Consider the following 12,616-nt stretch of genomic DNA (forward strand, 5'->3'; position numbering starts at 1 on the left):
AAAATTCTTGTCAAAGAAAGCACATGATATATAAGAACACTAATTAAAACTGGAATGTCATGAGTTGAGGTGACATTTGATTTTTTCCTAAGAATTTGAATGAGAATAGGAATAATATTATCGTGAAATGAGAATGAATACGAGTATAAATATCACTCTTAAAAATAATATTTGGCTAGTTGAATATTTTCTATCAAAATAAATCAAAATTTACTTTTTTACCCTTAGAAGAGAGGAAAAATTAGATGTGAGAGAATGTTGAATGTGGGAGAAAAATATGATGAGAGAGAATGATAAAGAGAAAGTGTGATGAGAGAGAAAATGTAATAAGAAATAATGAAAAGAGGGAAAGTGTGATGAGAAAAAATAAGGAAAGAGAGTGTGATGGGAGAATATAATGAGAGAGGATGAGGAGAGAGAAAGTATGTAGAAGAGAATGAACAGAGAGAAAGTGTGATGAGAGAAAATAAGGAGAGAGAAAATGGTACGAGAGAGAAAGTATGTAGGAGAGAATGAACAGAGAGAAAGTGTGATGAGAGAAAATAAGGAGAGAGAGAGTGTGTATGATGAGAGATTGAAGAGAGAAAAAGTATGATGAGAGAGTAAGTGTAATGAAATAGAAAGTGTGATGAGGAAAAAATTAGGAAAGAGAGTGTGATGAGAGAGAAAGTATGATGAGAGATAGAATGAGAAGAGAAAGTACGATGAGAGAGATTGAGGAAAGAGAAAGTGTGAAAATAGAATGGGGAGAAAGTATTTATTGTGACAAAAGACGAATACGCTCGCCCCCAGTGCCTCTGCCAACCTGTCCCAGGGTCAACATGGAGGAGGTAAATCACGGACGGTTACTAGCTTTTGGAATAGTGACTAGCACATAAGGGAGGTATTTATCTCGGCTTTGTCGAGATTCGAACCCCAGACCTCATTGTGACAACACCTCATGAACTAACCACTAGACTCATCCGAATGGACGGGGAGAAAGAAAGTATGATAAAAAGAAATAAGGAGAGAAAAAGTGATATAAAAAAAATTAAATAAATATATCAAGTATATTTTCATCCAAAACTTAACTCTCATTTTCATTCTAATTAAAATCCAAGGAAAAAAAGTGAATTTCAATACCATAATACCCAAAATTTTAAATTTTATTTTAAAATTTAAATTTCATTCCCATCAATTAAATATAAAATTTAAAAATAAATATATTATTTTATTTCCAAATCCTTAAAACAAACGCGACCTGAAATTATATCACTGTCGATGCCACAACTAAGCTTTCTAATACGGAGGCCGCACAGAAACTCAAATCGCTAAAGGATTTGGCACGAAGCATCGAAACTAAAATTATACCTGGAAGTTTCTCGAGGCGTCGTCATAAACTTTCAAAACAAATCTAAATATAATTATATACTCATTGAAGCGTCTTAATTAATTTCTCCTTTTTATTTCCATTGAATTGCCGACAGACATTGACTCTCTATCTCCATCCTCTTTTGCATGGCACAGTTTGTCATCCAGTTATCGATCTTATGAATTTTAAGCAAAAATTCATATAAAAGACTCGTAATCTTGAATATTTTATACACGTAGTCCACGTACAACACCCCAAAAGTCCACTTGTCGTCCTGGAAGAGCAGAGTTGAAAAAGTAGCTTCAATGATCTCATGAATACTATGCATTACAACAACTCCACTTCAATGCCCTTCTCGAGGATGCAAATTGCTTCCTCTTTTCTCAAGAATTCTAGGATTATGTATAAAAAGTCGCTATTTTTTCAGAATTTGATTCATCAGAATTAAATTATAATACATGAAAATATTTTTCATAATAATTTACAAAGTATATTTTGACCGATCAAATTATAATAAGAGTAAATTTTGCTGGCCAGAATATGGTCAGCTAGAAATCTCTATCTCCCAATTAAAATGCATGCATGGACATGCATATAATTAATGTGGCCATATGAAATTATTAAAATACCCATGCATATGCATGCATGCATATATTCTAGCTGGCCAGATTCTGACCATTTAACAATACCCTTATAATAATTTAGCATTGTCCTTTTTTAATGACTCTGGTTCATGGGAAATTAATTAATCCACTTCCAGGTTCTTCTTGTCGCATGATTTGAAATTAATATTTCGTAAGATTAATTATTTAGCTCTCGCCAATCTGCACCTCCAAAATTTGTTTTTTATTTTAATTGACTATAAATAATTCAAGTATTTGACTTGGTAATTTTCTTCGAAAGGAAACAAATCAAAGTGGAAGAATTAAATCATATATAGTAATTATTGTATTAGGAAGAAAATCCATTCAGAAAATAATAATATTATGGTAACTAGAAAATATATATTTGAGCCAAATATAATTTTTGTCGTGAACCCTAGTTTTCCCCTTCTGTTTTTTTCACATTGGATGTAATTTTAGTGAACTACAAGGGCCAAGATTACAATTATAATAACACAACTGCTCGAATTAAAGTATTTAATAATAATAATCATGTAGAAAACACTATCATTATCCATTTTTTCATTGAATTTATAAAATAAAACAAAATAAAATATCAGGATCATCATTCAGAACTGCGGTTGAAATCACCTTTCTGTGGTCGGCTGACTAAATCCCTTCTGAAAATTTAACATCAAGACAGCAAAACATAGATTCGGGTGACGGGTGTTGTTCATCCTGTGTGATTCCCGGCGTGGCACTTTTACTAGTATTTTAATAAAAATTTGACCTTTTCTTGAAGAATCCATACCTGGAAAGTAGGCAATTCATTGATGGAAAAAGAAGAAAAAAAAAAATGTTTCCTTAATTTCCAACGATCAAATCACTGCAGAATCGGAGGACGAAATATTTCCTAATCACCTTCGTATCTGTTGGCTATATATACACCACCTCGTGATGGTTAATTTCTTCATCTCTTCCTCAATATCTGTTTTTGTTGATTTCTGCAAGTGTTCTCAATCTTCTTCTTTGTTGAGGTCTGAATTGGAGCTTTATTTCGTCCGGTTAATTTATTTCTCAACGCTTCAACGAAGTTGTTTGATTGTTCCTTCATCGAATTCAATCTTCTATTTTTTTAACTCTGCAACTGCTTCCCCTGTTTGTTTTGCAGTCAATGGCGCCGCCCAATCAACCCTGTGAACTCGTCTGCGACAAGACTCTCTCTGATGACCTCACCGATCTCTTCTCACTCAGCGATGGAAATCTCACCGTTAATGGCGTCAAATTGCTCTGTGAGGTCCCGGAAAATGTCACGTTTACGAGCTTTAACTCAATGATCCATGCTTCTAACGCGCCGCCGTCGCTAGTCAAGGAAGTCCTGTCTCGATCCCACAAGGGCGGGTTCCTCGGTTTTTCCTCGCCGACGTCTTCCAACCGTCCGGCGAACTCTCTCGGGAGGTTCTCTGGCCGGAGGTTTCTCAGCATCTTCCGGTTCAAGACGTGGTGGTCGACCATGTGGGTCGGGAGCTGCGGTTCGGACCTGCAAATGGAGACTCAATGGGTGCTCTTCGAGGTCCCCGAGGTTGGCGCCTACGTCCTCCTCCTCCCCTTGCTCGAGGGTAACTTCCGGTCCGCCATCTTTCCCGGCGACAGCGACCACGTCATGCTCCACGGGGAGAGCGGCTCTTCCCGAGTGCGAACCGACTCCTTCAAAGCTCTGGCGTACGTCCATGTCGGCAACAACCCCTTCACCTTGATGCGGGAAGCCTACGCTGCTGCTAGGGTTCACCTCGGCACGTTCCGGCTGAGGGAGGAGAAGCCGCTCCCGCCCATCGTCGACAAGTTCGGTTGGTGCACCTGGGACGCTTTCTACTTGACGGTGGAGCCGATCGGGGTGTGGCACGGCGTCAAGGACTTCGCCGACAGCGGGATTCCGCTGCGGTTCCTCCTGATCGACGACGGGTGGCAGAGCATCAACTTGGATTGCGAAAACCCGAACCAGGACACCAAAAATCTGGTCTTCTGCGGAGAGCAGATGACCGCCAGGCTCTACACGTTCGACGAGGGAGAGGAGTTTCGCAAGTACAAGGGAGGCAGCCTCCTTGGCTCCGAAACTTTATCGTACGATAAGAGTATGCCAAAGAAGGTCTTTTCCAAGGCGAAGGAGCTCAAAGAGGCAACGATAACCGGCAACAAAGTTAAAGAACTCGAATTGAAAAGAGAAATCGGCGAAATGCTCGAGCAGACAAGCAAACTTTTCGAGGATCAGCCAGGGGACTTGGGCGAGATGGGTGGATTGGGTGGTTTGATTAAGGATTTGAAGGCAAAGTTCAAGGGACTCGAAGATGTCTACGTCTGGCAAGCGCTCTGCGGAGCCTGGGGCGGGGTGCGGCCGGGAAGCACCCAACTGGACGCGAAGTTAGTGCCGGGTAAGCTCTCCCCTGGCTTAGCGGGAACCATGGGCGACCTTGCCGTCGACAAGATCCTCGAGGGCGGCATCGGCCTCGTCAATCCGGCGCAAGCTGGCGAGCTTTACGACTCCATGCACTCGTACCTCGCCGGCGCCGGAGTCACCGGCGTCAAAGTGGATGTCATCCATGTAAGTCGCTCCTCTGATTGCATGCTACTTGTTTCGATTTAATGCTGCTACAAACTAACCGTGTTATTGCTATTGAATTCGATGCTGTTGCAGACTCTGGAGTACGTGAGCGAAGAATACGGAGGCAGGGTTGAGCTCGCCAAAGCGTACTACGATGGCTTGTCGAAGTCGATATCGAAGAACTTCAATGGAACGGGGATCATCTCGAGTATGCAGCAGTGCAATGACTTTTTCTTCCTCGGAACTTGGCAAGTCAACATGGGAAGAACGGGTGAGAAATAACTTTGAATTAGTTCTATCGTCGAAATTTCTTTTCTAATCCAGAAATCTCTGTTCCAGGTGATGATTTCTGGTTCGAGGATCCTAACGGAGATCCCATGGGCGTTTACTGGCTGCAAGGCGCGCACATGATCAACAACTCCTTCAACAGCCTGTGGATGGGTCAGTTCATGCAGCCCGACTGGGACATGTTCCAGTCCGACCACGCCTGCGGCGAGTTCCACGCGGCGGCGCGCGCCATCTGCGGCGGACCAGTCTACGTCAGCGACGCCGTCGGTTCTCATGATTTCGATCTCATCAGAAAGCTCGTATTCAACGATGGAACCATACCCAAATGCGTGCACTACGCTTTGCCGACCAGGGACTGCTTGTTTGCCAATCCCCTGTTCGACGAAAAGACCGCCCTCAAGATTTGGAACCTCAACAAGGTAACCAAATTACATGTCATCTTCGAGATTTGAACCGAGAATGATATAAATTAATCGTGCTGATGTAGTTTGGTGGCGTGATCGGAGCTTTCAATTGCCAAGGCTGTGGATGGAACCCCGAGGAGAAGAGGGTGAAAGGCTACTCTGGTTGCTATAAGCCAATTACAGGAACCGTTCATGTGGCGGACGTGGAATGGGATCAAGTGGAGGCCTGCACTGAACTGGGTGAAGCAGAGGAGTACGCACTGTATCAGCACAAGGCGGAGAAACTACTCCTCATGGCTCTAAACTCCGACGTGATCTGCTTCACCCTCCAACCTTCCTCCTTTGAGCTTTTCAGCTTTGCGCCGGTGAAGAAGGTTGGGACTGATGTGGAGTTCGCTGCCATTGGGCTGGTGAACATGTTCAATTGTGGTGGCACTTTGCTGGAGGTGGAAGTGGATGCGGATGCGGTTGCAGTGAAGGTGATGGTGAAAGGGGGAGGCGATCTGTTGATGTATTCCAGTAGGAAGCCAAGAGGTTGCTGCTTGAATGGAGTTGGGGTTGGGTTTAAGTATTATGTGGAGGATGGGAAGATGAGGGTGGAGGTTCCATGGGCGGAGCTGAGTGGCGGTGTCTCTGAACTAGTAGTTGATTACTGATTTCAAGATAATCTACCTCTATCCATGCCTATTTCAATATGATTCAAGTTATATTTATCTTTTAAGTCATATGTACCGATACCAATGATTTGAAATATGGAATAAGAACGACAGCAACCAACTTAATTGATTCATATATATTTAGTTATACACTACATGACCCAAGTTGAGTTGTGCTTGGGTTGAGATAGCTTCGATCGTCCTAGCCCTTGAACAACTCAACTCAATCTGTGTCGACTCCAGCATGACTTAGATTAAGCTTTACCATGTGACGTTAAATCTGGGCTGAGTATGTGCAAGGTTTAAGATCAAACACATCTTGGCTCGGGCTTGGGATTGGTCCTAGAACAAGCCACATATCAATGGAACCTACTAACGTGAGAGATGTTACTTTCAGGAGGAGCAAAGCCATGCTCTTTCATGCAGCTGGCTTTGCGGTGCCTCCTTTACTTGCAAGAGATCATGTGCTCTTCCGCCAATAACCGATTGCAGCTTCACACAGGCCTACAGTTTTAATTTCATCAATCAACTTGTCCTTGACCCAACAGGCAAGATATATCTACCCATATCATTTCATCATTGCTAATGTCCTTCGTCAATGGCAAGGAAAAAAAGAAGCTGGTGCATCCGTAGCACTTGCAACAATTTAGTGACCTATATATCATTAGCCATCATAGGCGCTTGTGGAACAAAAGAAATCTTGCTAATTAATGAAAGCACATGGCCTTGCTTTGACATGGAAGGCTGTGGTCCTCAGTTCGTCGGGTACATTTATTGTTCTTATCATTGTAGACGTCAGTCATAATTAGGACAATGATTTAGATTAAACTCATTAATTAGATTCAGTAACTGAAAACAAGAGATAATTGAATACAGGATTCATAAACTAAGAGGGGAGAAAATAATTAAGCACAGTGTAAGTACTCATTTGAGAGATTTAGTTTGGTTTGGTCAATTAGTTCCGCAATCTGCTCGAGAAGAAGCCAAGACTTTGGAGCCTACATGTCTCATATCACCCGGAAGGAAAGGAAGAACCTGTCTGCAAAGACAGACAAGTAGTCCACCAAGTCATATCTAATATTGCCACTACTCTTTCCTCTTGCAAGTTGCAACACATGGCTTTGCTTCCTTTCCAGTATGACACATTGAAAGCTGCATATGCGTTATGAGGTACCGAGACTGAGTATAAGTATAGAGGATTGCGTTAGTAGTTCCAGGCACAAGCAAAGCTTCATCATTCTTGAGATCAGTAAAGCTTTTTGGTTCTGTTCTATAGTTTTATAACAATGTTGAGCCCCAAGAGACTCGTTGGCAAGGCAAAGAAAGGGATCCCCTTGGCATTAATGATGAGATCCAATAGCAGTAGTAGAGTGGTTGCTGAGAAGGGGCACTTCGTGGTATACACTGTGGAGGATGTGAGGTTCATGCTGCCTTTGTCATTCCTCAAGAGCCCAGTACTTCAGGAGCTGCTCAAGGTATCGGAAGAGGAGTTTGGATTGCCTGGAGACGCAGCCCCGGTCCTAATAATCCGGAGGCCCGGGGCGAAACGATCAAAATAGGTCTTTAATTTTTTTCATAAAATAAAAATTATTTATAATAATTTCTTTTAATTTTTTTTAGATACAAAATCATCTATAATATGAGTAATTTCAAAAAAAATTAAAATCTCTTTTTCGATAGATAAAATTACTAATCCATTTAAAACCTTCAGGTGCAGCGTGCAGGAGGTGCTGGTGCAGCCGTGTATAGAAGTGGCAAAGGCGCAACTTCGCTGTGGCAAAGGAGCAGTTTCGCTGTGACGCTGTCGTGGAGTCGCCGATAAAAAGGAGAGCAAATAAAAATGAAAAAAAAAGAAAACTAAAAGAAAAGTGATGTAATTGTAAAAAAATTTAAGAGAAAACTGAGACGTAGAGAATATGAAAAAGGAGAGCGCTCATGGAAATTGTAATTTGTTCGAGCTTGTCTGCTTATGCCGTTGTGCGACGACGGAAGAGCAGGTGCAATGGACAAACAGTACCAGATTTACAAAATCTAATTCTTAAAATAATTAATATATATATATATACATTATATAAACATATACAAGTTGTGGGCCCCTCCAATAGCTTTGGCTTAAGTGCGGCGGCGGAACAGCGGCTGCACGATGCAAGTTACAAAAATTTTAAAACAATTAATATTTATATTATATAAACATCTCAAATTATGGGCCCCTCCCAAACTTGGGCCCTGGGCAATCGCCCAGGACGGCCCGGCCTCTGGGCCGGGCCTGTGGAGACGGGCCGATTAGATTGGCATGCAATGCAAGTTTTATGGAGTACATTCTCGCCTTGTTTCAGAGGCGTGTATCTGGAGAAGTGGAGAGAGCCTTGCTTGCCTCCATTGACGCAAAGCGATGCTCATCAGCTTCTCTGTTGAGCCATGCAGGAAAAGATCAACAGCAGTTAGTAGCATTCACATAGAGATCACGAAGTCTTCTTCTTCTTCCACTCTCCAGACAACTCCAGACAACTTTGTATATCGTTTGTAGTGACACAACATGTAGAGTAACGAAAATTTTCTTCTGATTAAGAAGATTTGTCTTATTTTTGTTTCTTTTAATTGATTGTTATTTAGCATATATTGATATTTAAGAGGCGTACAAGTACAACCTTGGCTGTAGCCTTGCAGAGAGAGCACAGCGAAAATATACCCTGAAATTCTAGAAAAGGGAAAAAAAAGGTTTATTTAGGATACTTTTGTTTCAAAATATGAGACATTTTCTTTTTATTTTCTTAATATTTTATGCTGTGAAAAATCATAGCTAACCAAAAAAATATATTAATCAGTAGAACATAGAAATATTTTAGGAAAAAATGACTTTCTCCCAAACCAAGTAACTCATTTTCAAGTAACTCATTTTTCGCTGTCAAGTACGTGCTCCCTTTCCATGTTTTCCAGGTCTTTTATCTGCAATCCCTTTCGGCTGCATACAAATTTTGATTTAAACTTATCTTCAGATTAAAATATAATTTATAATTTACTTTAAAACTACATTTTTTTTTAATCTATATTTTAAGTGAATTAAACTATTTAATAAAATTAATTATGTTTCTTTATAAAAACATTATAATATATTTTTTATCTCACTATAAAAAAAAATGATGCATTATCGAGCTATTGAGGAAATGAGGAATGACAAAGAAAACACAAGGCTACCGTTAGTATTACATTCTTTGTTTAGTGTCCAATATTTTTTATAAAAAATATAATTTATATTATTATAAAATGTTAAAAATATCTGCAACATTTATAAGAGGTCATCATCGTACCTCTACTTGAGGCGGTGGACGACGGTCGTGACCGATGGTGGTGCCCGGAGGTGGTCGGCAGCGGCCGGCAGGCAAGGCAGGCAATCGGCTGCGGCGGAAGGGACCGTCGATGATGGGTTGATATCGAAAATGAACTAGGGGTATATTTAACATTTAAATTTTAGTTAAACGGTGACTTTATAATATAATCGGATTATATGGTGTTTGCTTTGTAATCCAGATTACAAAACTTCATTTCCTTTTGTAATCCATATTACATTACATTACAATTTTGAAATTATACCAGACAAAGTAATCAATTTTGTAATGTAATCTTGATTACATTACAAGGTGGATTTCATCCTACCAAACGTAACCGAAGAGACTAAGTTTGAAAAACGAAACGTAATAAATGACATGATTGGTTTACTTTTGATTCAGAAAGCTGAGTCGGATGGAGATATCGGTGACGCTGGTAAAAACGTTGACGAAGAAAGGAATCTGGAGCCGGGGGGAGAGGATTGCTGATGGTACCCACGTCCCTACAAACACTAGCTAGATAGACTAAGCACTTAGAAGCGTTAGAGCGAGAACCAGGGAAGAGGTCTCTGGTGCAAACCCTCCGATGCTCAAGTCAGAAGAGAGGTTGAGTGGAAAAAGATGAAGAGTCGTAAATACGTGCGCATGGTAAGATTATTCTCTAACACGTACCTGGTCTGACCTCTCTTTTTATATTACCCTTTGTAACCTCCGCAATCATAAGACATCAAAGAATGTCAAATGTCAGGAGGTGTTGGGTGAAAGAAAATGTATGACGGACTTCTATTGGGTAAAGGAATGTTTCACGATTTATATGTGGTAGAGTATTAGAATATTCTCTAACAAATAGTTATTATCCTCTTACAAGTTGTTGTGATTCCTTGATAACGTTGTTCCCCTGGGGTCCGACCGGCTAAAAGGTCGATTGAGAGTAAGGTTGGGATGGTGCTTAGGAGAAGTGAGGGACTGAGGCCTAAGAATTCGACCGACATAAAGTCGGATGAGATTAGAATGGGAGCCTTGCCCATGAAAAGTGAGGGGAATGTGCCTTGGTCCAATCGATGTAAAGCCAAATGAAATTAAATTGAGAGCTTTGTCCATAAAAACTAAAGGGACTAAGTCCTAGGATCCGACCATTATAAATCCAACCGGACATAATGCTGAAATTAATGCATAGTCTTTAATCCTGATTACCCCTTCCCCTAACTTTTAACTGTCGTATCTTGACCATAGTCGTCTTCGCCTTAGCACTCCTCCACTATATCCCGTATCAACTTTCTTCAAAATGGAAATTAATGCTGAAATTTTAGATGTGCTTGGAAATCACCGACTGTGAATCCACTGTTTATTTATATGACAGAGAAGGGTATCTTTCAACGGGGAGCAAAGCCATGTTCCTCCATGCAAGTGGTGGTTCTTCTTTTCCTTGCATTGCAGGTGGTCTGTAGGTATGTAGGCTCCATTACATTCATTGAATAGATAAAAAACAATAGATTTCTCATCAGATATGAGAAGAGAGTTTTGCCTAATATTGACAAGGACGCTATATAGGAATGGACCTACAATGTGCTGATGTCAAGATACACAGCTTCAAAAGATATTGTAAACAGATAAAAAGCTAGATAAGAAGAAAAACAGGTTCAGTGGAATGTGACTGAAAAGGAGAAGGTTGGGAAATGTTCTGCTGACATGTTTCATGTCTCTTCTTTATCAGTTTTGCAACTTGATATCAAACAAAAATCAGCAGTTTGGTAAATATAATGGAGATAGAATTAAAATCATGTAGCATGGTAGTTCAATTATCATTATCAAAATCTTAAAGCAACTTCAAATTTAGAGTCCTCATCAACTGATGCCATAATCTGAAATCATTTCTGAAAACTACAGCTAGTGGTCACAAGTAGTATAGCCATTTCAATTAGTAGGACCAGGAGTTTATGAGACTAAGGCAATGGAGCCTACATGTCTTTGGATCACCTACAAACAAAGGTACTGTCATACTGCTAAACACAAAATATTATCCAACTCGCTAAGGAACTGCCTAAGCTAAATCTGAACCAAATAGCTGTCAGATATACTCCCTCTTGCAATCTCGATCACATATTCACATGGCTTGTTCCCTTTTAAAAGAAAGTACTGAATGATGAGTTCCCTCTTCTTCTATTTAAGTAGATCAGTTCTTTGTTCATTCCAAGCACATTCTCATCGGTTTCAGCATCTCTAGCTCATCCTTAGCTTCTTCAAACTTCAATTTTTAAATCATGTTGAGTCCCAAGAGACTTGTTGAGAAGGCAAAGAAAGGGATCCCCTTGATGAGATCTAATAGCCGGCCGAGTTCATATGAGGGTAACGCAGGGGTTGCTGAAAAGGGTCATTTTGTGGTGTACAGTATGGATGATACAAGATTCGTGGTGCCATTGGCATTCCTCACCAGCTGTATTTTCCAAGAGCTCCTCAAGGTTTCAGCTGAGGAGTTTGGATTACCCGGTAAGAGGCCAATTACCTTGGCCTGCAGTGGAGTTTTCATGGAGTACGTGGTCTCCTTGCTCAAGAGAAGCGTGTCTAGAGATGTGGAGAGGGCGCTGCTTGCCTCCATCAATGCGAACCGGTGTTTGGATTCCACTTTGGTTGGCCTTGGTCGTGACCAACAACGAGCAGTAGCATGATGACGATGACTGTGGAAGTGTACAGAGATTTAACCATAGAGCGGTAAAGTTGTGTTTTTCATACCTCTTGTTCCTCGAGGTATTCCCCATTTGTAATCCATCATAATTCACTTTTCAATTTTTCCAAACGATCGATGTGTAATTAGTTGCTTGATCGTTCTGCACGTAGTCCATTTTTCCAAAAGAGTGCCACCTGGTTACGAGGAGTAACTCGGGCAGTTTTTTTTTTAATAATTTAATTTCTAATTAAAAATTGAAAACATTATTAAAACGATGGTTTTAGCTTGTAATGGGCAGGAGCCCGGCCCAGTAATTAATATGCCTGTAGCCTCTGCCTTATGCCAGAAGTAAAATGTTTTTAAGTATTTAATTTGCTCTTCATTAATGTCACAAACATGAAACATAGGATTGATTTGACGATTATGATCGGATCATAGAAACGTGTGATGCTTTAAAAAATTTAAAAAATCCTTAAAATTTAATTTAGTATTTAATAGAATAATCAAATTCATCAATGAAAATTAAATTAATTTTATATTTGATTAAAATTCTCTTTAGAATAAATTAAATCAAATTAATAATAATATTAATGACAATAATATATATAATTTATTTATAATTAATTTTTAAAATTTAAAATAAATATATATATATTTTAATAGGATAATTCGATTAAATTTTGAGAAAGTTAATTTAAACTATCGTATTTAAGTTATGAGTTGAT

General features: G+C 39.9%; 3 protein-coding genes across 4 annotated transcripts; all 3 read left to right on the top strand.

Moving 5' to 3' along the window:
• Positions 1–2,852: 2,852 nt before the first annotated feature.
• LOC122025415 (stachyose synthase-like) lies at positions 2,853–6,012 on the top strand. The gene is made up of 5 exons (XM_042584217.1): positions 2,853–2,990; positions 3,125–4,552; positions 4,646–4,823; positions 4,892–5,259; positions 5,328–6,012. The coding sequence occupies exons 2-5, from the start codon at positions 3,128–3,130 to the stop codon at positions 5,898–5,900; spliced, it is 2,544 nt and encodes an 847-aa protein (XP_042440151.1). The 5' UTR covers positions 2,853–2,990; positions 3,125–3,127; the 3' UTR covers positions 5,901–6,012.
• A 1,008-nt stretch (positions 6,013–7,020) lies between these two features.
• Positions 7,021–7,907, top strand: LOC122025416 (auxin-responsive protein SAUR68-like). 2 transcript variants are annotated; one of them, XR_006123700.1, is made up of 2 exons: positions 7,021–7,459; positions 7,612–7,907. XR_006123700.1 is itself a non-coding variant. In XM_042584219.1 (2 exons), the coding sequence occupies exons 1-2, from the start codon at positions 7,187–7,189 to the stop codon at positions 7,720–7,722; spliced, it is 300 nt and encodes a 99-aa protein (XP_042440153.1). In that variant the 5' UTR covers positions 7,026–7,186; the 3' UTR covers positions 7,723–7,907. The 2 variants fall into 2 exon arrangements, 1 of the variants encoding a protein (XP_042440153.1); XM_042584219.1 differs by having other exon boundaries at positions 7,026–7,375.
• Positions 7,908–11,376: 3,469 nt separating this feature from the next.
• LOC122025080 (auxin-responsive protein SAUR64-like) lies at positions 11,377–12,093 on the top strand. Its single transcript, XM_042583838.1, has one exon. The coding sequence runs from the start codon at positions 11,488–11,490 to the stop codon at positions 11,890–11,892; it is 405 nt and encodes a 134-aa protein (XP_042439772.1). The 5' UTR covers positions 11,377–11,487; the 3' UTR covers positions 11,893–12,093.
• Positions 12,094–12,616: the final 523 nt, after the last annotated feature.

This window comes from Zingiber officinale, chromosome 9B, assembly GCF_018446385.1.
Source record: "Zingiber officinale cultivar Zhangliang chromosome 9B, Zo_v1.1, whole genome shotgun sequence".
Lineage (NCBI taxonomy): Eukaryota > Viridiplantae > Streptophyta > Magnoliopsida > Zingiberales > Zingiberaceae > Zingiber > Zingiber officinale.

What these genes read in the sequence shown, in the direction of transcription:
- LOC122025415 (XM_042584217.1), top strand. Translation starts at nt 3,128, where the DNA reads ATGGCGCCGCCCAATCAACCCTGTGAACTCGTCTGCGACAAGACTCTC. An exon ending in TCAAAGTGGATGTCATCCAT is followed by an intron (nt 4,553 to 4,645) that starts GTAAGTCGCTCC and finishes ATGCTGTTGCAG; the next exon opens with ACTCTGGAGTACGTGAGCGA. An exon ending in AGTCAACATGGGAAGAACGG is followed by an intron (nt 4,824 to 4,891) that starts GTGAGAAATAAC and finishes TCTCTGTTCCAG; the next exon opens with GTGATGATTTCTGGTTCGAG.
- LOC122025416 (XM_042584219.1), top strand. Translation starts at nt 7,187, where the DNA reads ATGTTGAGCCCCAAGAGACTCGTTGGCAAGGCAAAGAAAGGGATCCCC. An exon ending in TACTTCAGGAGCTGCTCAAG is followed by an intron (nt 7,376 to 7,611) that starts GTATCGGAAGAG and finishes TAAAACCTTCAG; the next exon opens with GTGCAGCGTGCAGGAGGTGC.
- LOC122025080 (XM_042583838.1), top strand. Translation starts at nt 11,488, where the DNA reads ATGTTGAGTCCCAAGAGACTTGTTGAGAAGGCAAAGAAAGGGATCCCC.